Source organism: Lissotriton vulgaris, chromosome 7 (assembly GCF_964263255.1).
Source record: "Lissotriton vulgaris chromosome 7, aLisVul1.2, whole genome shotgun sequence".
NCBI lineage: Eukaryota > Metazoa > Chordata > Amphibia > Caudata > Salamandridae > Lissotriton > Lissotriton vulgaris.
Window position 1 is genome coordinate 221,127,558 of NC_141695.1, and position 27,631 is coordinate 221,155,188.

At 45.3% G+C, this 27,631-nt stretch overlaps 1 protein-coding gene across 1 annotated transcript in view; it reads left to right on the forward strand.

Moving 5' to 3' along the window:
- The window catches only part of NPHS1 (NPHS1 adhesion molecule, nephrin), a 269,434-nt gene that overhangs the window by 193,729 nt on the left and 48,074 nt on the right, over positions 1-27,631 (forward strand). The window contains exons 18-24 of the mRNA XM_086929995.1: positions 2,149-2,314; positions 3,280-3,436; positions 4,925-5,076; positions 8,232-8,343; positions 12,449-12,630; positions 23,251-23,310; positions 27,200-27,316. Coding sequence (XP_086786121.1) covers positions 2,149-2,314; positions 3,280-3,436; positions 4,925-5,076; positions 8,232-8,343; positions 12,449-12,630; positions 23,251-23,310; positions 27,200-27,316 — 946 coding nt within the window. The remainder of the gene's footprint in view (positions 1-2,148; positions 2,315-3,279; positions 3,437-4,924; positions 5,077-8,231; positions 8,344-12,448; positions 12,631-23,250; positions 23,311-27,199; positions 27,317-27,631) is intronic.

A 27,631-nucleotide genomic window follows, 5' to 3' on the forward strand; every position in this document is an offset into this window, starting at 1 on the left:
TCCTGCCCATGGCCAAGAATGAAGAGGTCTCAACAAAGAAGGGGGAACAGGGGAGGGTGCTTTTTAAAGAGGTCCAAGGTCCAGGCCCACCTAAGTCATGCTCAACAAGAAAGGTTGGAGCTGTTCCTCTAGTTATAGGGCCATCCACCAAACAGGATTAGTGGTGGATGGTTGGGCTGTAAGGGGAATAAAAGGAGAAGTGGGGCGGAGGAAAAGGGGATCAGGGGATCCCGCTTTTGCGGAACTAGGGTCCTCACACACCCAGCAAGCTAGGTGTCATGCTTCATCATTTGGACATGCTCCTCGTTGGACCGGCGCTGCAATGTCCACCGGGCACCCGCGAAGGGGCTCTTCATCGGAGATCTTTTGTTCCTTAGCAAGAATGAAGAGGAAAATTCTCTGAGTCCCTATTAGGGTTCAAGGTGTGGCAAATACAAGCTCCGATAAAGTCCTATGATATGGGATTAGTCAGGGATGATTCAGGTTCACCCCAATTTTAGTCCTAGAATGCTGTTTGTCAATCTCTGTCTTTTTTTTTTATATAATCCACAGGACTGTAGGGGAAAAAAGGAAATACAGGGGGGAGTCCGATACTACCTGGTCATGCTATGGGAATTAGTTTGATGGAAACCAGAAAGTCTGTGTCAAGTTTTCAGGTTAGAAGACATTGTCCAGCACAGTACAATAGAAAAGAGGAGCTCAGAGGCAGCAGTTTGGAAGATGCAGAACTGGAGGTACACCCCCAAAGGTCCACCACACACTAGTGGGGTATCTATAGGGATTAAGCAATGGTATCAGGCTTTATGGTGGGACAGAGACAGCCTGAGAACCATTAATTTTGTAGAGTTCCTCACTGTGTTCTCAATAAACCAGCCCTTGATCTCCCAGCAACAATGTAAACTCTCACACACATACACACAATTACACACACACATGATCACAATCTCACATGCACAGCACACTGAACACATGCCATTCAGAAAGCATTGTCCTATAAGAAGTATCAACTTACTATGCCTTAAATCCAATCTTTGTTAGGCGCAGTTCCTTAAGTCTGGAACCCTGCCCCTTTCGCACTCTGACCGCTCTTAAAGATGCCTGAAATAGTTTCTGATAAACCATCACCTTGCTCTTTCAGTAGTTTCCCTCCTCACTCCCTCTATCAAGATGTGTGCCCCTATTAGAAGCTCTAGATTTATTACTACATCCCATGGAGGTTTGATATGTTTCCTTCTCTATGGCTTTATTTTTTATCACATTTCTTTTTGTGTCCCTGCATAGTCCAATGCATGCTTCATTGTTTGGCTCTGGTTCATGATGCTCACTTTTGTTAACTTTTCAATTGATTATGATTACTTGTGTCATTCTGTGTGCAATGCAATGTTCCTGTTCCTGTCGCTCTTCTTCTTAATGTCTTTGTCTCACAATCAGTTGTGTGTTGCTCTGCCACCAATTTGTGGTCTGGTTCCTATCTGGTATAAACATATACAATGAAATAAATAGTAAATCATGTTAGAACCTGAGGAATGGAGAATGAATGATTATAGAAGGGATGGCCTGTATGAGGTCTCTTCTCCAGGAAGAAATATAAAAGCATTGTCTGTAGGTGCCCTTATGTTGGCTGGAGATCAGCGAATTGCTCAGTCTCCAAGGTCTTAAGCTACTATGGAAACAAACAAAGTATGAACATACAAGAAACTCTGGAACTTGGTGAGAAGGACTTCCTGTCAAGAACAAGCACATTCAAAAGTTGCTGTTGCATTATTCATTTGGAAATGGTGTGTTCATCCATTTGACCTGAAAGGTAATCACTTCCATAGCCAAAGAGAGATGGACACGTGTAGTCCGCTATGATGCCTCAAACTAACCCTCCTTGGGTAGATTCATTGAAGTCAAGTGAATACACCTGAGTGCACTTTCCTCCTGCTCGAGGTTTTACCAATACATTTACCATGACAACAATAAGGGTTCCAGTTGGCTGGAGGGTCCTCTGAAGACCCCAGCTAGTTTCAGGCCTGGGTTTACTTGATCTGACTGCTTCCTCTAGTTCTCTCTAAACTCCAAAACTATTTCAGCTGATGGATGGAAAATGTATTACTGCTGATGACCCCTCTTTTGACATCTTGCTTTTGTCTGCTCTGTCATCAGGGTGAAGATGAGAGGGATTTGGCATCATTTGAGAAAATTGTCGATGGAGCCACCGGGAAGTTGGTTATCCGAGAAGCCAATCGAACGGATGCAGGGAGATATGAGTGCGCCGTTGACAATGGGATCGCGCCGCCTGTAAAAAGTGATGCAAGACTCATTGTGCGCTGTAAGCATTATGTCATTAGTACTGACCTGCTGTATACTACATAGGAGAGGTGGCTATGCCAGGGTTGCAGTTCAGGAACTCCCTACTCCTGCTGAATTGCTGTCGGAGGCCTTGTCAGGCATAGGTGTCGCAGAAAGGGAAGAGGATGGAAAACAAAGCACCAATATATTCAAATGGTCTATGTAGCATAATGGAGCTATGATTATAGAGAAGGGTGGGTCATCTCCAAATAGGAGAGCAGATCATCTGTAACTAGAGAAGGAGGGTAGACCATCTGTAACGGAGACAAGAGAGCTGATCGAAAGCACTTAGGTGAGGAGAGTAGACCTTCTGCAACTAGTGGAGGAGAAAAGATGACTAGTAACTAAGGAAGAACAGCATTCCCCTGTAGCTAGGGGAAAAGAGTGTATTGCCTTTAAGTAGGAGAGGAAAGAGGAGAACATGACAAAGGGAGACTAGAAGGTCATCTGTAAAAATGGGAAAAGCACAGATCGCCTGTAATGATGCGGGGAGCATCAGATGAACTTTAACCTGGATACTAGAGCAGTTCACCAGTCATTTGGGAGAAGTTTAGATCAGCTGTTGCTAGGTGAGTAGCTCACTTATGACTAAGAGAAGAAAGAGATCACTGTTGTCTGTGGGAAAAGTGCAGATCACTTAATGGTGAGCAGGTCAACCTTAACCAAAATCTCAGATTATGACAGAGATTAGTGCAGAGAAAAGTGTGGAGAGCAGAATCACCTGGACAGGGAAGAGTTGATTAAACTCGCCTACCACTCGAATTTCTCATTCTCAGACTGACAGACCATGCAGAGTCACTGACGATTTCCTCTAGAACAGTTTGTCTAGCAGCTACACATACTTACTAGTTATAGTCAGAGACAGAAGAAACCTTATGAATGCTCATGCTGCATTGACCTCATCCTGCCTCAGTGTGTAACTTCAGTCTCTGCTCTTTCACACAGTTAAGCCTGAGATCCAGAAGGGAGTGCATCTCAGCAAGGTGGCCGCGACTGGGGATGGAACCCAAGCTGCTGCCCTTGTCTGCAAAGCCGAGGGGATCCCCAATGTTCAGTTCAGCTGGGCCAAGAAGGGGGTTACCCTCGATTCCAGCAGCCCAAGGTAACAACAGATCTCATTGATAACTATGTAGAGGTAAGTCTAGACTTGCTAGGAAGTAGGCCTGCTCTCTCTGGGAGACTGGGATACACAGGGGTGAGTCAGCTTGTCTTCTCTGGACAGAACCTGACAGGTTTCAAAACCTGCACTTTTCTTGAGTAGGATTGGCTGGAGGGGGAAGCGTGCTTTAGGCACAGCTGACATTCACAGGAGCAGACACTTACGGCAGCTTCTGTATTGGGTGGGCAAGTATTATGGATGCTTTCCCTTATCTGGATGGGGATTGGCACAGGGCGGGTAACGAGAAAGTCTCTGCATTCAAGAGCAATCACTCATTCAAGGTGCTATCTCAGAGCGCATTAGCACCTACTTTGGGACTTTTTAAAGTGATACTTACATACATCAGCCTAGGCTGCTTTCCTCCCGCCGGTTTTAGCACCTTCTTCTCCATAACAACTCACCTCATTCATGCATGACCATAACTAGATTCTAAGATTAGAAAGTGCTTATATAGTCCTGATATATTACCTTCCTTATACATATATACCTTCCATGTACTTATGTATCTATATATTAATTATAGCTTATTATATTATAGCATATATACCTTCCATGTACATATGTAACTATATATTTATTACTTTACTCCTACTGTGAAAAGCAAAAGAATGTATTTGAGCCTCTCCAATGTACTACCCTATATCTCACCTTATACCTCTCTCAATATATCCTCTAAGTCCACTCTCTGACTCATTCAAACCTCATTCTATTACTATGATCTCCAAAATAACTGTTTCCTCCTCATATCACCTGAAACCTCATTTTACTATTGAGATCTCCCAAACAATCCTTTCTAAATTCTTCCCGTATGTATCCCTCCTTAGACTCATCCGAGACCTCATTTCTTTCCCTAATCCACTCCTAGAGACTCAGCCCCCTCCATCTTTTCTGTACTCATCCAAAACGTCCTCCTACTCCTATGATCTCCAAATAAACACTTTCTATGCCCTTCCCTCTTCTATCTCTCCATTATCCTTTTCAATCCGTCTAACAGACTCAAATGTTCAACGCTCAAACTAATTCATATTTCCCTATACAGTTCCCCACTAATCCATTTTTGATTCTGAAGTAGCCTGCTACTAGCCAAAAAGTGCTTTGACTCCTCGTCAGGGGTATTAAGCGCTATATAAATACAATTACAATTAAGGCAATGTACTTACTCAGACATACCTAATGCTATCTCCACTTTCCATCCTCAAATATCATAGCAGCAGTGGCAGCTGGGGTGTCAGGGTGAGCCTTCGATTCCCTTTCACTGCTGCGCATGCGTGCTTTTGGGACAGTATGTGTCTTTTCCAAAGTGGGGACTGAGAGAGACAAATGAGAGGATGGGAAAATGGAAAGGACCTTCTAATATTAAAAAGCCACCAAGGTGTATGCGATTTTGTTTTTTGTCCTGACATGATACCTTCTCTATATCTTGCTTATCAGGTACTCTGAGAAGACGCTTCATGAGGGTTCCATCCACACCAGCACCCTCATCATCGTCAACGTGAGCGCATCACTCGACTACGCCCTCTTCACATGCACCGCCACCAACCCACTGGGAGTGGACAGCTTTGACATCCAGCTTGTCAGTACAAGTGAGTGAGCTTTCTGAGAACTGGGGCTCAAAAAAAGGGATAGGAGCTAAGAAGAACAAGAAGGCCACCTATGGTCATGGGGAGGAAGGGTCAAGGACAGATGTTTAGGGGCTCATTAAGAACTGGAATGAACTGGCAGATATGCCATCTTCCTTCTGGTGGCCTAACCTCCTCTGACTCTGCTGTTGCAAACCCCATCATCAGTGCTGGACCAATTACAGGCACTGGTGTGCTTTCCAGCTCCTTTTATGTCATATTTTCCTGCCTGAGGCCACCATGAAGATCCGGGCAGGAAAAAAAGATGGATGTCTCCAACATGCTATGAGAAACAGCCATCACATCAGACACACAGATGTTTTCATTTTCAAGAGCAATCACCATCTTGGTTTTTTGTGCATACATGTCAGCTATTTCACCAGTTAAGGGCCTGGTAGAAGGCAAGGGATGTAGGAGGAAGGTGTAGACAACAGATGACTACAGTAGGAAGAGGTGCAAAGAGTCTCATAGGAGGACAGTGGAAAGGGAGAGAAGAAAGCGCATGGAAGGACACACATCCTTGGCAGGAGAAGAGGTTAGAAGACATGGAAGGGGAAGGGGTGAGGATACACAAACAACAGGAGGTAAAGCCTCAGAGCAAAGAGCAGTTATTTTTCAAGGTCAACCTTGTACCTTGCCACTAAATACACCACCGGTGCTTTGAAGAGGACATTGCCACAAGCCGACCCATTACCAGATGGGTACCTAATTCAATAAAGGAACTCTGTGGAACCGTCCATGCACTCAGCCGTGAAGTGCTGCAGTGAAGTAAATAAACAAAAAAGAAGTGCAGGTACTCACTGTCTGTTAGACAAGGCATTCTGGGAGCTGTAGTAGAGACGCAGTTGTGGTAGGTGTCCACTTAATGCAGAAAGTATTACAGGTGAAGCACATCATCCCAACTGCTCCATGCAGGTGTTCTAAATAGTCTTTAAGCAGTTGGTTTGGAAAAGTGCTATCGAAACCAGCCCAGTTCTTTGAAATCCAAATAGTCTCTGTATAGCCTCCAGGCCCTGTAGTATTTGAGGCCATTTTAGCTACCTACCTTGGATGTCATCAGCTATTGGGCACCAAAGTGCCCCTAGAAGCATCTAACACAGCACCATTTCCAGGTGCAGGGATGGCAAAATATAAACTATAATTCACTGAGATGCAGGTACTCACTGTTTCACTACTCTTTGGGAAGTGCAGGTACTCAATCTCACATTAATGCCGAGCTTGTAGACAAGCGTGGGTACCCATTGCTCAGCAGAAACCTGCAAGTGCTGACTCTCACATCCGCGTATAAAGGTGAGGCTCTCATCATATCAGAGCCCTATGTACAGGTACAGGTAGTCGCTGTCTGACAAACCTGGAAAGTTGAAAAATGACCTCAGAGGCCTACAGATAAGTCCAGGTTCTTGCAGTGTGGACCCCCTGTAAATTGGGGCTTTTCAAACTGAGCCCAGAAAGTGAAACAATGCGGTTGAACCTCTGGTGGCAGAGTGACAATGGATTGTGGAAGAAGTGGTACTTTCAGCTAGGGACTCTCTTGCATCCTCCCATACCCATACAGACCAGGCCTGTTGCTTAGCTGTCACACCCTGGGGGTGTAATGCAGAGCAACAGGCACCACCATGACCCTGCCACCAGTTCTTAGATGTACTCCTTCTGCCCAGTCCTGCCACCTGTTATAGACAAAAAGGAGCAAAGAGTGCATGTGCACTTGTGTACTATAGCGTGAGCTCTACAGTAATAATACCAGCATTTGTAAAGTGCGCAGCTACCTCCGGAGAGGTGTCAAGGCGCTGGGGGCCATCAGGAAGATTAAGCAAGCTATTGTCCAGAGTCACATGGTGGTGGGGTAACCTGGGATCGGTGGTGGTGGGAGAACCTGGGATCGAACCATGAATCCTATGGTCCGGAGTTAGGCACCCTGGTCGCTGCACCACACCTATTACACAGTCTAAAATGCAGTTCCCTAATTTTGCTCAAAACATCACCATGCTTTTCAAATGGTGCAGGTTCAGGTGTAGGTCTTGTCTACAGAAAGATTTAGCCAATGTTGCCAATGACCTATTGTGCAATAGATAGAGTAGATATTGCCTATCATGGTTTGATGCTCCTCCTTCTGCTTGGTTTTATCCCACTCCTGAAGCAGAGCTTCTTTACTATTGTTTTAATTGGATATGTTGTATCTTTCCACTTATATCAGATTTTTCTTTCTCTTCTGTTTTAGCACTTTGTGGAAGCACATGACTTTCCTGGGTTTCTTTCCCATCCATTGTGTTCCTGATTCCCACCAACGCCATGTTTGTCTGTGGCTCTCCAACCCCTCTCCTTCCAGCATCCCCACTGATTGTATTTCCTAATTTGCCATTCTATAATGCTTAATCGCCATCTTGGAACTGTAAATTAATTATAAATCATAAAAATAAATTCATTATAGCTGTAGTGGCTGAGCCTATATGTAAAATGCACCAGGGTCCATCTTGGAATGATTTTTGTTGTACTTTGGAAAAAAAAGTTTCCATGATGGCTACACACTTTTACGTGTAAACTGATGCATTGAATGAAATCTTGGAATTTTTTTCAAAGTATACAGAATCATCTCAAATGGCCGCTAGTTCTTTTGCATGCATGCAGACACATCAACGGCCATCTTGAATGGATTATTATACTCCTTAAACAAATACATTCCAAGTTAGATACCCTTGCATGTACTTGCATGCTGGCATACAGGCAGCTATGTTTGAATGACTTCAACCATAAAGTATGCCAAACCAAACAAGCACGGACAACGCCGATTGCTTGTTACCCACATTTTGTGGGGCTTGACCTATTGTCTTTGCCAGTGTTTGTTTTTTCTACTAAACCAGCTAAAGACAAATTGTTCGGTTGTCCTGGGCAGGATCTGCACCCTCGAGGAAAGCCTGAGAGCCACACTGATTCCTTGGCTGCCTCACACCTCACCAGTAAAGTGGAGTGCAGATGGAACTATTCATATCTTTCAATGCACCCAAAATTCTCCGCTTATATTAGATTCTGTTCCTGAATATGCTGAGCGGGCCAGTACTCTGCTCGGAATGACGGTCCTTTGACATCCCTCTCATACATGTCTCCTTTCCGCTCTCATACAGGTCGCCCAGACCCACCAACTAACCTACAAGTGGTCGGTTTCACACACAATTCGGTGACGTTAGCATGGAACTCTGGCTTTGATGGCGGATTGGAGCAGAAGTTCCGCGTGAGGTGAGTGACCATTTCAAGGCAAAGAGGCAGCTTGGAACGTGAAATGCACTTAATAGATGAATGATTCGTTTTTTAATTTAAAACATTTATAAAGTGCACTGTGACTAAACTGGTATCAGACTCACCAAGATTAAGAAAAGGAGGGGGGGGAAATGCTGCAGCTAAAAGAGTTTTTACATCCAACGAGGGCCAAAAAGTAAAATGGTTACTTAGGAAAGAGCTAAGTTTTCAAGGCTTTTTTAGATTGCTGATGATCAGACAGGGATCTAAGGGCGGCAGGGAGCTGATTTCACATGTGGGCTGATCTGACCATAAAGCCGCGCCCACCTTAGCTGGTCTTCCTGAAGGAATACATATGAACCTGGCTGGCGCAAAGCAAAGACACCTCCCTGGGGAGTATCTTTCTACTCTGTTTTGTGAAGGCGCTGGACCACGGTCCAGGAGAGCTTCAAAAACAATTCATAGTGCTTTTAAAACTACTCTCTGTAGCAGCGGGAGCCAATGAAGATCTTTCAAAGCATTGGAAGCTGACGACCGCCTGGGTCTGTTTAAGGCCAATTTGGCAGCAGAGACCTTAACTCTAAGCAGTCTGTTTAAATTACAATAGCCCAACCTGCTTAAAATAACACTGCAGATGGATGTTTTAGCAGAAGGATGTATCAGCAGAAGAATCTACCGGAAACCCCAGAGTAGAGAAAAGCATTTGCCAGCAACTCTATTCACATGACTTTCAATGGACAGCTTATTGTCAACAGTAACCCCCAAGGTACAGACCGATTCAGAAAGTATCAACTCTTCTTCAATCGGTACTGGCCAGAAGTTTGAAGGACTTGCAACTGGGACTTTACTTGCTGAGCAACACCAAATCCCAGTTTTGTCCCCATTGAATTTTAGGGAATTCAGGTTTAGATAGTAGATGATGTCAGTCATTAATGCAATTATGAAAAGCAATGACAGTCACTTGCTGGCAGTTGTAAATATTAACCAAGACCGGGCTGGAATCCAATCCTTGCGGAACTCCAAGTTTCAAAATCTTGAAGTCAGAACAGTAAGGCGAAAGCGCAACTGCCTGATGACTTTCTGATAAGTAAGAATGCAACCAATTAAATACGGTGCCACAGACTCTGAGGCAAGTCAGTCCAAGAGCATATTGTGATTCACCATATCAAATGCGGCTGAGAAGTCTAATAAAACCAAAGACCGCTAACTGGCCACCATCTACCAACATTCTGCGTTCGTTCATGCCCAGAGGCAAAGTAGATTCAGTACCATGATCCAGTGTAAAGCCGAACTGCTCTTGTTCGAGGGGGTAATGGTCTAATGGTTTTCAGCAAATTGATTGATCGAATCCAGGGTACATGTATGCCTGGCAGTTGTCATGTATCTTATGTTCAACTTACTGCATTTTGGCATATTCCTTGTCTGGCTGAAGAAACCAACAATCACATGTAAATCAGTCTGAACAAATGTTTGTTTAACAATATTATCACCATTCCTGGGAGACTCTAAGGAAGTTTTGCATGCAGTGCTGAACTAATCGTGGCCAGTGTCTTTCAGTTCCCAGAGTTTAAACAGAATGATGTGACTTGATCGGTGGGACTCAACTGCCATTTACATCAGTCTTTCCTCCACTCATGTGTCCTTCTCAATGTTCTGTGCAGTGCAGAGGTGAGAGGATTCTGTGCCTAATATAGATTTCTAGCTATGGCCACCGTGCATTGCCTTTGCTTTAATGACAAACTCTGGGCGCGGAAGCAAAAGACACACAATTGATGGATGGAATGCAGAACAAATAAAACCACTCACCCCCAGTCTAGAGATATGGGTTAAATCCATTATTCTTTTGCTCACCGTGCCACCCCAGTTTGGACTTGGCCATATACAAATCAGTCCTGACCCTGTGCCTCATGGGAACAGTGCAACCCTCCCTGGACTGGAAACAAGCATCCTAGGACCGGTTTCAGCGTTTCACCCCTCATCTGCCAGGATAGCTTGAATCCAGTGGCACAGTGAGTCTGGGCACCCTTGTCATATTTTGGGAACTTAGGGTGAGGAAGCAAAAGAAACACAATTGATGGACGGAATGCAGAACAAATCAAAAGATTAACCCCCAGTCAAGAGATCTGGGTTAAATCCATCAGTCTTTTGCTCACCATGCCACCCCAGTTTGAACCTGGCCATATGCAAATCAGTCTTGATCCTGAGCCTCATGGGAACAGTCCGATCCGAACAGCCCAGCTAGGTCCTCCCTGGACTGGAAACAAGCATCCTAGGACGGGTTTTGGGGTTTCACCCCTCATTAGCCAGGGTAGCTTGAATCCAGTGGCACAGTGAGCCCGAGACCCACGTCTGGGCATACCCAGCGCACTTGGGGCGAGGAAGCATAAGACACACAATTGATGGACGGAATGCCGAATAAATCAAAACATTCACCCCCAGTCAAGAGATCTGGGTTAAATCCATCATTCTTTTGCTCACAATGCCACCCCAGTTTAGACCTGGCCATTTGCAAATCATTCTTGACCCTTTGCCTCATGGGAACAGTCCAACCCGAACAGCCAGGACAGGTCGTCCCTGGACGGGAAACAAGCATACGAGAACCGGTTTCGAGGTTTCTACCCTCATCAGCCAGGATAACTTGAATCCAGTGGCACAGTGAGCCCGGGAACCAGTTCTGGGCATACCCGGCGCACTTTGAGGCGAGGAAGCAAAAGACACATAATTGATGGACGGAATGCAGAAAAATCAAAACATTCACCCCCAGCCAAGAGATCTGAGTTAAATCCATCATTCTTTTGCTCACCATGCCACCCCAGTTTAGACCTGGCCATTAAGCAAATCAGTCTTGACCCTGTTCCTCGTGGGAACAGTCCATCCCAAACTGCCAAGCCAAGTCCTTCCTAGACCGGAAACAAGCATCCATGACAAACTCGGCAGAAAAGAGAAAACAAGCTAAAACTGGTATTTTTTTTCTTTGTGAAATATTAGTTTAACAATGCTGTTATACTATTCCTACATGATTAATAAAGGACATAGGGCAAAATTTGCATGCTGAAAATGAATTTAGAGAATTTTACACAAAATCATGTCCAAGTACCAGCTCTGAGCCCTTTTAGAATCTGAAAAGATGAAAAAAGTAACCCTGGGCAGAGTTTGCGGAGTTGCGCTATGTGCAACTCTGCGAAGTGCAAAAAAAACTCTGCAGAGCTCCGCAAGCGGTGGAGTACAATAGAAAAATGTTGTTCACTGTGATTTTCAGTGCCAGAGGCTTGTCCACACTGTGCAATCATTGCAAATGGCACCATGCACAGAGCAAATGGGCGCTGCTTTCCTTTTCTGCCGCTCGAGTAGATTTTTACTCGAGCAGCAGCTTTCTCAATGCGAACAGGCAGTTTCTCAACGTGAGCTGTCGGAAGCATAAGCGAACACTCGCAATGAGGAACCTGAACCCCCGCCTTCAGAAATCTCACCGGGAACTTTATCTTCCATGCTCACACTCGCCAACTTGATGTTGATGAACGCGAGCGAGGAAAAAAACTCATGCATAACTCGGAGTGCAGAAACCACCTCAAACTCCACGACACATCCACTCCACTCACAGCTCACACTTTGTAAAGTCCTGAAAACCATCTTATTCTGCTGGATCTCCCTTTGCCTCACTACCACCTGTTTTAGATGTCTATTATGCGTTATACTCTGCTGCTACACAGCACCAAAATACCTAACTTGATGAATGAGTACGCCACGAAATAAATCAAATCAGACCAGACCTGTTACTTAGACCTAAAAATGAGAGAATAAGATCAATTTGAGGTCAAGTTCAAGTTAAGAAACTGGTCAGCCATCATCTCTGGCAAGCATAGATGGACTGGTCTAGATAGAAACTGGAGGATAAATCAGCTGGCAGGTGCCTCTAAAAACGCTAATAGCCCTGAGAACATTACTCCCAATGAACAGAAGTGAGCAAGCAAGAGATTAAATATTTGTGCAGTTGTTCCTCCATAATGTATGTTCATGGTTAACACTCTTCCTGGGTTTAGCATACCAAGGGGCCATTTAGCCTCTGACCCTGACCTGTTTGACCCTTTGTATGCTCTCTCTGCAGGTACTACTGGCAAGAGGCCCCCAGCTTTATGTACGTGGATGTCTTCCCACCTCAGGCACCCACCTTCACAATCACTGGCCTGAGCCCAGGCACTCCGTACAATTTCTCTGTCAACTCTATCAATGCCTTCGGAGAGAGTGACTATGCTGATGGTGGCGCCGTGCTGACTGTCACTACGAAAGGTAATGGAGGGAAGTATGCTCAGCTTTACCACAGCAGGTAATGTGAGTGGAGGATGTGCTGACTGACACTCCTAGAGGGCTCAGTGGGCATGCTGACCATCAGTAAGGAGCCAATTTGGAGAAGGGCTTGTGTACACTGAATGTGACATAGAAATAGCACATGGTAGAAAATGGCGACCTTCTGAACCTCACCACAGAAGGTAATGGGGCAGGGCCCGTTGATGGCGATAGGGTCCACATGCTGGCTATCAGGAGGGTGGAAGCTTACTGGTCATGGTTACCTACAGGAATAGAGGGGCTTCTTTGAGTGAGCGTCCCCCCTGATGGTGCTCACCCTCTTGACAGGTGGTATTGGTTAGTTTGTGTGTTATGTTCCTCAGTATCTTCAACAACCAGCTTGAAATTATTACTGGTAAGTTTCCTTACTGTATAACAATGTGTATTCAGGCTTAAAAGGGCCAGCCAGCAGCTGCCATTTACACACCCAACACTTCAATGTCAGTGTGCAAGCAGAGATGCTTGATGCTAAGATGACAAACGTTACCATTATGCAACATATCTCCCTTGAATATGATTGACAAAGCAAAAACGCATTTGCAACTTATACCCTTTCAATATCATTAATGCATATGCAACATATCACCCTTCACAATCATTGACAAAGCATTAATGCATATGCAACCTATCACCCTTCAAAATCATTGACAAAGCATTAATGCATGTGCAACATATCCCCCTTCGATGTCATTGACAAAGCATTAATGCATGTGCAACATATCCCCCTTCGATGTCATTGACAAAGCATTAATGCATTTGCAACATATCCCCCTTCGATGTCATTGACAAAGCAATAACGCATTTGCAACTTATACCCTTTCGATATCATTAACTGAGCATTAATGCATATGCAACATAGCCCCCTTCAATATCACTGACAAAAGCATTAATACATATGCAACATATCCCACATTCGATAATACTGACTAACATTGACAAACATTAAAGAAACTTACAATATAACCTCAATATGTACAATATTCCAAACATAACATTGTCACCAGAACTTCTCCGTACTCCTTAAACCAGAATGGAATTGTCTTCATTCTCACAGTTCGAGCAGAACACGTTTCCTATTCTATTTTCATGGCCTCCTAGTACACTCATGCTGCCTTTTACCATTCATGCTACTTCACCTTACAACAAAACATCATGGGTTTGGAACCACCTTCCTCATGTTCTTGACATTTACAGTCCCACAACTCTATAACATGGAGACCTCCTCTCACCACATACAAAGGAGCGGAAAACCTTGTCTCTTCTTAACTCTTCGTCCTCGTTGCACAGGTATCCAATCATTCACCTTAAATCGATCCTGTCTTTCTAGACATCCTTGCCCTGGAGCTTCCTTGATTTGTTAACATGTTCATCCTCATCTTTTCTATTGCATCCAAATATTCAATGACGCCTCAATTCTGAATGAAATTCCTTGCTCGCACCAATTTATATGGCGTTTCACTCGTATCAAAATTGGGCATGGTGCGATATAATGAATATCATACCTAAATGTAAAATGCCCATAAACACGCTAAAGCTTCTTTCTCAGTAACAGAGTGTTTGAACCCGGCCGCCCGCCGCCTCCTAGATGCATATACCACTTGTACCCCCCCAGTGGCAATTTATTCAAGTGAATGATTCAGTTTGACATTTGGCTAGTCATTTTAGCATTCTCAAACCCTAGCAAGAGTATGTTAAGTAAGAAACAACAGATGAACTGAACAAACCATTTGACATCTGTTCAAACAACTCAAACCTGGTGTACTCTCAACTGCTAGTGGCTTTGCAAGGATTGTTGTCATTGATCCTGGACAGTAGAGCACATCCGTGCAGGCCCTGTGCTATGCAGTGGTCCAAGGCATCCCTATTACACTTTATAGCCACCACCACCTCATCAGGACCGCCAAAAGAACCTCCTTCACGGACCGGCTTGACAACAACGCACCAACAGTAAGCAGCTCTTCACCATCGTGAAGGAACTCTCCACCCCAAGCTCCAACGCCAACGACATCCCACCATCGAAAGCCCTGTGCGACTCCCTCGCCACCTTCTTTCACCGGAAAATCACCGACATCCACGACGGCTTCAGACCCCGGACGACCCCTACTGAGCACACCGCACCGAACCCACTGCACCCCACTGCCCACGACACTCTAACATCCTGGGCCAGCGTGTGCATCGAGGACACAATCAAGACCATGGAAACAGTCCACTCCGGATCCCTATCGGACCCTCTCCCGCACCACGTCTTCAACAAAGCCAGCAAGTCCATCGCTCCCCACCTGCACAAAATCATCAACCTCTCCTTCGAGACCGCAACCTTCCCTGAGATCTGGAAGCACGCAGAGATCAACGGCCTACTGAAGAAACCCAAGGCGGACCCGAGCGACCTCAAGAACTTCCGGCCCATCTCCTTGCTCCCATTCCCAGCTAAGGTCATCGAGAAGATAGTAAACACCCAGCTCAACCAGTACCTCGAAGACAACAACATCCTAGACCTGTCCCAATCAGGATTCCGCAGCAACCACAGCAGAGAGACCACCCTAATCGCCACCACAGACGACATCAGGATCCTACTGGACAGTGGCGAGACAGCAGCCCTCATCCTCCTGGACCTCTCCGCCGCCTTCGACACCATCTGCCACCACACACTACGCACACGCCTCCACGACACAGGGATCTGTGACAAGGCCCTGGACTGAACCACCTCCTTCCTCTCTGGCAGAAGGCAGAGAGACCGCCTCCCCGAGTTCCGATCTGAGGCCTCCGAGGTCATCTGTGGCATCCCTAAAAAATTCTCCCTCAGCCCGACACGGTTCAACGTCTACATGGCGCCACTAGCACGCATCGCCCTACAGCACAACCTCAACATAATCTCCTACGCCGATGACACTCAGCTGATCCTCTCCCTCACAAAGGACCCCCTCACCACCAAATCCAACCTCCACCAGGAAAAGAAGGCTGTCGTTGACTGGATGGAGGACAGCCGCCTCAAACTGAACACAGACAAGACGGAAATCCTCATCCTCGGATCCAACCCCTCCGCATGGGACGACTCCTGGTGGCCCACGTCACTGGGGTCCCCCCCGGCCCCCACTGACCACGCACGCAACCTGGGAATCATCCTCGACTCAAAACTCTCCATGACCAAACAGGTCAACGCAGTCTCCTCCACCTGTTTGAACACCCTCCTCATGCTCCGCAAAATCTACAGATGGATTCCGACCAACACAAGGAAAACAGTCACCCAGGCCATAGTGAGCAGCAGACTCGACTATGGAAACGCCCTCTATGCCGGAGCCCCGTCCAAGCTCATCAGCAGACTACAAAGAATCCAGAATGCCTCCGCACGCCTGATCCTCGATGTCCCACGCCGCGACCACAACACCCCCCACTTGAGGAACCTGCACTGGCTCCCCGTCGAGAAAAGAATCTCCTTCAAGCTCCTGTTCCACGCACACAAAGCACTCCACAAAACCAGCCCAGACTATCTCAACAGTCGACTCTCCTTCTACATACCCAACAGGAATCTCCGCTCCGCTGACCACGCCCTGGCTGTGGTCCCACACATCCGGAGAACCACTCCCGGAGGCAGGTCCTTCTTCCATCGCGCCACCAAGACCTGGAACACCCTCCCCCTCGACCTGCGACAAACAGAAGACCTACTGACCTTCAGGAGACAACTCAAGACCTGGCTCTTCGACCAGTAACAGCACCCCTCCCCCGCCCCCCACACACACACACCCTCAGCGCCTTGAAACCCTACCGGGTATGTAGTGTGCTTTACAAATTATGTGATTGCTTGATTGATATAGTAGCAACTGAAAACAATGTATTATCCTTGTTAGGATTGTGAGCCAGAAGAAAGTGTGGCTGTTTTCTTCCTGTAAGACTATATCATCATAACAATAGTTTTGCATATACCCTAGTTACCCCCCTTTGGTAGGACTGCGGCAGGTGCAGTTAATGCTTGAAAAACCATTACAATCTTCCTCTTGGATAGGATATTTGCCAAGCCAGCAAATTTATATGTGGAACTGTTCTTTTGATTTGGGTAAATGTCACAGTAGACAGGACTCTGGGCTGCATGTAAGGCTTCTATCACTAACATCCAATACTGGGTACACTACCTTTTACTAAATGGCTTTGCAAATAGATCATAAGACCTCACCACTATTGAATATTCTACAATTGCATGTATGGAACAAACATATTTGGTGCAAATAATTAAATTAAGTAAAATTAAACCTGGAGTTACAGGACACGTTTTGAGTGTTTTCTCATGATTGCACCCTCATTAACTAACAGCTCTCTGTAGAGTTTTGAGTTTGTTAGTTCTCTCAGTTATAAGTTTATGAAATATCTCTGAAAGTGATCTATAAAGCAGGGGCACCGTTTTTTTACCTCCTCCTCACATCGGTCAGTATGAGTTGTAAAATGTTAGATGCTGCTGGTGTGATCTTAGCATCCCCCTTCTTCAGATGGGCAGCTCTAACTGCTGCCTTATAAGTCATAAAGTGACCTGCTGTGATACCTAATGATTCTCTTCCACCATCATTTGTACTAATTGTGCCACTGCAATATAGGAATCTGATATTTATAAACCCCACATGGATCCTGGGGTGCTTGTCTGTAATCAGAACACCTCTTGAAAATGCAACATTTCTGCTGCATAAGTTTCTCAAACATCTATGACAGCAAAGTCAGGTAACAATCAATTGTAACAAGTGAGTGCTCGTTCTTTTTCTCAAAAGACTGCCACATTTAAAGTGTCAGCGGGATTTTGAATGTGAGGACACACTCCGCAGTAACATAGCAACACAAACGGGCATGCCGCGTTAAGTTGTTCTGCCTTCTTCCCTACCTGAGGCTGGGCTATTGAACAGACCCCCCAGGATATAGCGGCATGGGCTAGCAAATTTAGCGGCACAAAAATGGAAATTTAGCGGCACAAATATGGAAATTTAGCGGCAATTTTGCGGCATTTTATTTGGCCATTTTTCCTACAACAAACACAGATATTTTAGTTTTTTTCGTTATTTAACAACATGAAGCAATGTAGGTATACTAATGTAAGCATTTCTCCCTAGAAACACTCTTGATTGTGGGTTTAAGTAATTCCCTTTTCCTACAGCTTGACAGTTACACGAAATGAATGTCCACAATGTAGTGGTAAAGCTCTGGTTTAGGGGTTACTTTTTGTTAAAACCTCCTGAACCTCCATCTCTCCCTTCATTCTCTGCTCAACCTGCCCTTCTTTCTGTACTTGGCCTTTCCATCCTACCTTCTCTCTTCCTTCCTCCTTTCCTCTCCTCTCCTCTCCCATCCCCTACCCCTCTTCTCCTCTCCTCCTCTGCCGGTCACCCTCCCCAGCCCAGCCCGCCCCTCCTCTCCTTAGCTCCACTTCCTTCATGTACTCTCCTCCCCTTCTCTACCCTTCCCACTACCCTCCTCTCCTCCCCTCCCCTCAATTCTCCTCTATCTACTCTTCTCTCCTTCTCCTCCCTGCCTCCCTCCCATCCTGTCCCCTCCCCTCCTCAGCTCTCCTCTCCTTCTCTTCTCTCCTTCTCCTCCTTCCCTCCCATCCTGTCCCCTCCCCTCCTCAGCTCTCCTCTCCTTCTCTTCTCTCCTTCTCCTCCCTCCCTCCCATCCTATCCCCTCCCCTCCCCTCCTCAGCTCTCCTCTCCTTCTCTTCCCTTCTCTCCTTCTCCTCCCTCCCTCCCATCCTGTCCCCTCCCCTCCCCTCCTCAGCTCTCCTCTCCTTCTCTTCCCTTCTCTCCTTCTCCTCCCTCCCATCCTGTCCCCTCCCCTCCCCTCCTCAGCTCTCCTCTCCTTCTCTTCACTTCTCTCCTTCTCCTCCCTCCCTCCCATCCTGTCCCCTCCCCTCCTCAGCTCTCCTCTCCTTCTCTTCCCTTCTCTCCTTCTCCTCCCTCCCTCCCATCCTATCCCCTCCCCTCCTCAGCTCTCCTCTCCTTCTCTTCCCTTCTCTCCTTCTCCTCCCTCCCTCCCATCCTGTCCCCTCCCCTCCTCAGCTCTCCTCTCCTTCTCTTCCCTTCCTTTCTTCCCGTTTCCAGAAGGGGCCCTGGCACTCGTCTCCACTCGTCTCGCAGGCCTCATGGTCAGTTTTCCAGGCCTCCTCCTAATGTTCCGTTTCGCGCTGACACGAGTTTTATCATGAGAGGTGCGAGCCGGCAATCAGTCTGCGTGAGTGTTGCAATGAAGGACAGCATAAATAGAATAACTGCAAGTGTGGCGTTTATTGCAAGATAGAAGTGACGACGTGACGAAGCCAGCCAGCAGTCAGACTCAGCAGACAGTCACTGAACTCACTACACGCCAGCACAAGGTCTAGCGTGACTCTGTGCGCGCCGGTGACGTGGCTGCACTGCGCCTGGGGGGGCACAGTTAGTATTGCCCTGATCGCCCATCAGGGCCTTTCTTTCCCATACTTATTGACCCTCGGCTCCAGGGGAGAGGGCAGGGCCTCGCCCCAGTCACCGGGAGGGTCTCCAGCGGAGACCCAGGCGCGGGAGGGGCACTTCAAAGCCCTTCACAGTGAGCTGCTAATGCCCCATTAAGCTGCCCCATTAAGCCCGGAAAGTTATTCTTTTGTGTCCTTCCCGCCCGCCCCAATAAACAACGTGAGTGGGCCCCCAGGATATAGCGGCTTTTGAAAAAATGCCGCGATTCCTACAAGAGTGCCAATTTCGCGGGCACTTTTGTAAAAATCGCGGCATTTTTATGAAAGTGCCGATTTCGCGGCAAATCGCGAAATCGCGATATCCTGGGGGGTCTGATTGAAGTTGGGTCATTGAAGCTGGGCTGCAAGATAATATAGACCCTAGTGGGGGATCCCAATCCTCTCTTCCCTATTTGCACTTGTAATTGGTCCAGGACTACTCCTTTCCTGCGTTTACCCTAGCTGAAATTAGAAAGCAAGGCGTGCATATCAGAAATGAATATTCAGAGGATAATGAACATTATTGCAGTCATGTTATACAAAGGTCAATGAACTATGGCCATTTAAGAAAGTGCAGTCTTCCAAAATGCGATATTGTCCAACAGAAATAAACGGATTCATGCATGGACGCCATCAACTTACCTAGTTTGCCCATCATCAGGTTTTCTTTGTTGTGGTAGTTCTACACGCGAGAGTTACCTACCAATATTTAAATTCCATTGAAATAGAAACCTTTTCAGTTGCAATCGTTCCTCATTCGTCATTGGGTGTAATGGAAAAGACAAGATTCCTCCTAAGTTGTTATATCACCAGGTTAGACCCATGTAACAAAGCAGTTTATGTCTTACATTATCCTCACAAATAACATTTCCAAGCTGTGACCTTTTGCATACATTTGCACACACGACAATTTTGGATTAGTTTCTCTGAAACTAAACTTGTTTTACATGTAGCTTTGCACAACATTATCACAACAGTCTTGTTCCTTAGTACGTACAAATGTCATCATTATCTTTATCCATGGGGCGACAGGGCTATCTACATATCCACAACATCACTAATCTATGCGTACATCACAAGGCTGCTTTCTATTATAAGAGATGAGCATCCAAATAGATTAGCAGAGGAGGTACTTCCGCTGACACTGATGGTCCTTGCATGCTGAGAAATCACCATGCAGCAACCTGTCATCTCGTGAGGGGTGTCCAGTTTGTGATCATTCCATCAGGTAATGTGGCGGGATCGTCCCTTGTGGGGATTCTTGGCTCTACACCTACACACACACTAGGTACACTCTGAGTAGGGTTCGCATAGTAGGAGTACGCTAGATTACTGCCTTGTTTATATGCCTGCATATATAGAACTATTTAGCACCATGACGGAACTATATCTACTATTTATGTTGTTGGTGCTTGTAATCATGTTTATGTACTTCTGTCTACTAATCCTTGCAGCATATGTATTTTATGCAAGAATACCGTTGGTTCAATAAATATTTTTGAAAACTTCCCACTACGTATTCTCTGTATATTGCTCAGAGAATAAATTATCACGAGTGACTGAGTGAAAGGTTCTGTACTGTTTCCACGATTCCTGAGGAATCGGGGTTGTCATGTTCAGTGGTTTCCAGAAACTATACGCTCCATTGTAGAGTAGGGGGCTTACGGTGGCACTGTGAGCTACCTGGTCTTAGGCCAAGATATTCTGCGGGGGTGTCCGGAATCAGTCTTGGCACCAAGCCCCTAGTTTATGTTGTCCGAACAATGTGCAGGTCCTACGGATAGTAGGAACTACATGACACGTTACCTCTAGGCCTTATACATTGCTCAATGCCGCTAAGGAATCCAAAATTACAAGGATATCCCTCATCACACTGTTCAGAGAAAGCAAAGCATCAGCTGCGTACAGCAACATCATGTGGTGCCTGTTTGTTAGTGGTAATCCCCATGTGGGCATCTTTTCCAGGCACCTCTGTTGTTTGAGTACAGTCCAGATAGGAATAAACTGGTGAATACCTTGGCAATGGGGACTTCAAATACAGAAGGCCAATCAATGCTAGAACTGCAGTATCTATTTTCATCCTCGTCAGAACTGTAAATACAGAGAAGGAATTTGAAACTCTCCAATGACTGTACTTATTTGAAGAGGCCACCACTGGCATTAGAGCATTCTTAGGGATTGCATCCATGGTATGAAACAGCTACCACAATTTGAAAGTTTTGCAGCTGGGACAAGTCCAAGTCCATTGGCCAATACTTGCCTCAATGTTTTGTAATGTGAATTTGTCTTCTAGGGTATCATATCCTGGCTTTGTCTGCCCCATTACAATTTCCTTCATGATTACTTTATGGCAAAAGGAAGCCCTTTTCTTTTACAAACTCGCACATGGAGAGTAGGTGTACAACTCATTTTGTGGGAAATGAGGTGCAGAATTTGCTTGAGAATCAGTCTGAAATAGATGCCTTATGCTTAACAAGTTTATCTATGGCTTTGAAGTTAAGGGTCTATCTCAGTATCCCATTGTTTCTGTGATGTATTCCAGATATATTCAGAATCCCAATGCCATACTGTGGTTCGGTGCACTCTCATTTAGCAAATGCGTCTGGGACTGAGCCCTCTTTTTCCTTGAAATAATTAACTATACCTGCTCTTACAGTACTAACTGTACTTTTGTAATTGCATCCTGTAGATGAGTAGGCTGTAGCCTCTGTGAGGGTATATCAGTGGTTTGTGTGCTCCACTCCAGCATCACTAATAAAGGATCATACTCAGATAGTATACAGTTTAAGTACTCTGAATTGTATGTTAGGATCACCAGCACAGTTGTACCATGGAACATATAGCCAAATTGATGTGCAGATTGTGTCCAGTGCCTTGAGACTCTTAAGGGTCAATAGTCACACTCTAGATGAACCTTGATTGGTTGATACTGCAGTGTATACATATGCTCCTGTGTGCATGTCCCAAAATATGGCAGAACCATGTGGGACATTCCAAATAGTTGTGCCGCTCCATTTTTGGTGTGGTTTGATGACTTATCTGATCGAGGGATGGGTTTCCAGCAGACTTGCTACAGTGTGAGTGTCAATATGGATGTACCATGTTACAACGCATACCGTTACAACTACCTACCATTACAACGCGACCATTACAACGCATACCATTACAACGCATAGCGCTTTGAGGTGCTGGATAGTGGTAAGTATAATTTACTATTCTAACTCCAGTCCCCGTGGACCCTAGGGAAGGTGTTGGATAGTAAATTATACTTATTCCCTATCCTAGAGCGCCTCCCACCGCAATGCGTTGTAATGGTATGCGTTGTAAAAGTTGCGTTGTAATGGTAGTGCAGAGTAACGAATGCGTTGTAACAGGTGTATACCGTCAATATATTCCCTATCTCAATGTCACTGTATTTGTTGCTCCATTGTTACTATATTCTCTATTCTAGTTTCAACACATTCCCTGTCTCTGTGTCAGTGTATCAAGTGTCACTTTGTTTCCTGTTTCGTTGTATCTGTATATGTGTGTCCTGCCTCTCAGTGTCACTGTATTCTATCTGGAGCAGCATTATACCACCCTATTGCGTTCTGTGCTCCAGCGTCATTGTATTCGCTCCAGGTTCAGTTTTTCCCCTGTCTCGTTGCTCCTGTATTCTCTGCCCCTGTAACGTTGTGATCTCTTATTCAGAGACCAAAGCTATTTCTAGTCTCCACATTCTTTTCGCTGAACCATCACACATGTGTAGTCAAGCGGGTGTGCTGTACAACCTCTACACTTAAAATTATAGTGGTGGTTTAAGATTTAACTCCCTTGGTAATGGAGTGCAGAAATGGTACAGCGGTTTCTATTCTGCAATAGAAATATCTAATGTAGAAGAAACTCTCTATTTTCGTACAAATTACCACTCTTCATGTTGTGAACATGATTGAATATTTGTGTAAATCTGGGAAATTCTGTCAACAGTAACAGGATTATTCGTTTTTCTAATTTGATCCCAAAATGAATATGCTGCATTTTTTAAATAATAAAATATTAAAGAAAATATGTGTCTCTACTTGTAGAATTTCTTTTATCTTCACGTTATTCCTTCCTCTTCTTTTCAGAACAATTTGTGATCGGCCCAGGGATTGAAGAGCCCTCCACTCCAATCGGTCCAGCACCAGGTAAGCAAAGACGTAGCCAGGGTGGGATGTAGAGGTTGGTACTGAGGATGGAGCGCATAGACATACTTAACATAGGTTCAATCTTTAACAAATGACAAGACAACTGATGCCAAGACAACTGATGTGCAACTATCTCAGAAAGCTTATTTTTTTATGACACTATCCATCAATCTCTTGTATTTATGACCTGGGGGCCACGCCCTATCTCTCGTACCTTGGACATGGCTCCATATGTTACAGTAGGACATATCCTTCCTAGCTCCAGTAAACAGGACCTGGTATTAGGGATGCTGTTTAGATACGACCCAACATGCCCAACACTGTTACCTTGACCTGTGGTATAGAATTATAGTAGGCCATGCCTATAGTAGGATAATGTTAGAGCTCATCTACCCTTGTGTGTCCAGGATGTGTGCACTCCCTCCCACATATCGTATCCTACAGTTGCAGTCACCAATCCTGATGTACCACAACTCCACCCATCTTCAAAGCCTCAGCTGCAACCTGATACGTACTAGCTTCTCTCTGGAATGATGGTATTCCATATTTCCTCTAACTCTGTGCACATGTGTGGTGTCAAACATTACTGCAGCCCAGGACCTGCCCTACTTTGGAATACTTTCAATGAAGATGATGCGTCACGCCTACGTCACATCCAGCCCATCTCTAGCATCACAGACTTTCTGTCAGAAGTGGTGGAAGGTTCACACTGCTAAAGGCAGTGGTAGGCCTTGCACCTCCCTCACCTGATATCCCAAACCTGCTATCAGAAAAAATGCCCTATCTCTGCTGTCCTGAGGAAATGGTTGTTGCATCCCTCCAATACCCAGGACATAACTGATCTTAAGCCCAAACCATCTGAGATACTCTAGTCCACACAGGATCTCTGATAGCATCTTGAGACCCTTACGGGTGAGTAGCTGTGCTATCCAAGCCCCCGACTGATTGATAGTATAACCTCACTTTCAGAGATAAAAAGGAGGCCCTGCTTTATCTGGTGTGGTACCCTGGGCTTGACCCAAGATAGTGATAGTCCCTGGACATCCCATCTCTAGGTCGGCAAACTTTGCTTCAGAGATGATCATAAGTCATATTTCACTCATCTGTAGTAATCTGGACCTGACATCAGAGTTTGGATGTCATCCCTTACCAAACTTATGGGCCAAAGTCCTAATGTGAGAGATGATGAAAGGTCCTCTCCTAACCATCGCTGGATCTCTATAGCTGGTACATGGCAGATGGCTTCAGAGAAGATGGTAGGAACCATCTACCCATCTCTGGTACCATAGATCTGTTCCCCATCACTGGTACCATAGATCTGTTGGCATCGATGATGTAAGGTACATCTGGTCGTATGTAGGTGGTTGCAGGTGGGACCCCCGACACCCATGTTAGGGATCAGAACTTATTTTCCATCATCAGTCTTTCACCCAGAAAAAGAGTGAGAAGGTAGAAAAGTGGGAAAGAAGGAGGAAGAATGTAGAAAAGGGGGAGAAGGATAAAGAAAATCATGAAAAATAGTGACAACCTGAGATAGCAGGGTTGAGAAAAGAAACTTAAAGAGTAAGATAAAGTGTAAGGGAGTGTATTGATGGATGAAAGAGGCATTAGGTGGAATTAAGCTTAATCACCCTTGGCTACAACAACAAAAACTTTCGGGCACCAGCACTTATTATTTTACAGATTCAGCACTAGATGCACTACCCGCTACTTATCTGGGACCTGGCCTCAGATATCAGTAGATCACACTGTGCCTATCAGGGCTTGGCTTGAGATTTGAGAGTATGGTTCAGCCTGCGAGTATATGTGAACCAGAACTGTAATTTTGAAATGAGTCTAGTCCCCACCTTTCTAGTTTTTTTGTCACCCATCTCTAGTTCTCAGAAGCTAAGGACGAAGGTAATAGCAGTCTTCCATGCACATCTACGCCAGCTGGTATATCGCTTCAGATCTAATGGTGGGCTAAGCCCAACCCATGTCTGGTAACTGGCATGCGTTTCAGATCTAATGGCAGGCCATGCCATGCAAAACTCTGGAACACACAATCTGCCTTTAGATCTTCTTTTATGGTTTTTCGCACGAAAACCTAATAGTCAGAGATCGGATAATATACTCTGCAGACCCATCTCTTGGACCCTTGATCTGCTTTCCGATCCGATGACAGGCCATGCCCTGCCCATCTCTGGTATTCAAGATCTGCTTCATATTCAATGGTCTGGGGCTTCCTATTCATCTGTGACAGAGGATATGGGTCTTCGTAAATGATTGCATGCCATGTTCTGCATATGTCTGAAGCCCACAGTCTAATGCCGTAGACGGTGGCATACCACCCCCTGGCCATCTCTAGCGCATGCATCCTAGAATTGGCGTAGTAGATAAAAGTAGGCCACTTCCCAGCAATCTTGTGTACCTAGGACTCCATCGGTTTCGACAACTTTTTTTTTTTTAAGTAAACATTTATTTCCATTCCAATACACATAACATACATAGTATATCTTAATAGGGTCATGCAACAATCCAGCACCAATGATAATGAACACCCCATAGTGCATCCCTTCTCTCAGGACATATCATGATGTACATGTTTATAACAATAGTAATGGTATTAAACCAGACATAATTCTCCTCTCTAATCAAACCTCTCCGTTATCACCCCTATCAATGTTTGCAAATCAAATTCCAATTCTGCCTGGGAACGCTCCACGCACCCTCTTGGCCAGCATCTGACAGCTTTTTAGTTAGTAGTCAGAAGGCCTGGGAATAGGGACATCGCACACCAGTGTCGCAATCTAAGTGGACAAGTATAACAAAGTATCCGTTAGGGTTCCCCCCTTCAGGGATCAAGGATCTACAGATATGTCGGTGCGGAAGACTATTGGAGAGACTCGTACCACCCGTTTCAACTCCGCTTCTACTGTCCATCCCCGTTGGACTACAACCGTCTGGCGGTGGTGCTCAAAAGTCACTAAGCAATAGCCTGTGGCTCTGTGTAGTGCATGAATAAGATCCTGATTGTTTCAAATCCTTGGAGGCGACCCTGAGGTTTATAGATATGCCTCTCGTATGTAGCTGGCCTGAAAAGTTCTGCAATCCATTCCTCATGTGTAGGAATTGCGGGTATCCACCAATGCCTAAAGTTTCAAATTTTCACCACTATTAGAGCTGTTGCCGACCACCCACGCCAATGCAGGGACATGTCATCTTTGTGAAATATGTCAAGCAGAAGTGCCCGTTTGGCTGACTTTTCAAATTATTTCCACCACACGTCTATGAGATGCATTAGGGCAGTGGTTATTAACCTGTGGTTCGAGGACCCCTCTAGGGTCTGCAAGGCCTATATAGGGTGTCCATAACTGTTGTACAAAACTAAATAACATCAAAATTAGTCTAATAAAATTAATAAAGTATATGCGGATAAAGATTCAAAATAGAAAATATGAAAATTTTATGTATGTTTTGATGGTGAAATCCACAAAATATTTTAATATTTGAGCATTTGTTTGGTGTATATTTGTTTTTGTACTTTTGTGTATTTTTTTATAGGTTCAAATCTTAGAAATAGCTTAGGTCGCGGATCCCCAGCTACCAATAATGACTCAGTGGGGGCCCACAGATTCTTGTAAGGCTTAGATGGGGATCCACAGAAGTCAATAGACTAAGAACCGCTGCATTATGGTCAAAGTCTGTGCGCTGGGCGCCAGTATATGTTTGTGACCCACAGACAGGAAGCCAGCAAGGAGCTAAATAGAAGGCGCCCTAGAAAAAAGAATGAGGCGTTGAACATGTTGGTGTTTGGTGGAGGGAACCTTCAGATATTTGATTGTGGGAGGGGGCTCAAGGTTTTGAGCCATTCAGATCTGCTCTGATCATGACTGTGTTTCTCCTCCAGAAACCTTTGCGCTCCCGCTCTACCTCATTGTCACCCTGGCTGCCATGGGGGCGGTCATCCTCATCTCGAATGCCACGTTCATTGGATGCCTGATCCGGAAACGCTGTGCCCGCTCAGGTAATGTATGGGATGGAATGTTACACCTCATCACTTTGCTGATAGAATCTTACACTGGCAAGGCCTGATAAGCAAAGCTCAGACTGCAGGAGCATCACAGCAGGCACTGCTGTCAGGGACATAGCAGTTACTCTTTTGCTGATTTGCTTTGGCACTCTGTAGTCAAGTTTACAAGGATGGGAGTTTCTGGACAAATGAGACTTAAAAGGTACTTTACTGACTTGGGGGATCTCTCACTGTGATGTGGGTACAGCTTGTCACACATGAAACTCTCTAGGGGTTGATAGATCAGTACCCTTAATTTATCTGGGATCA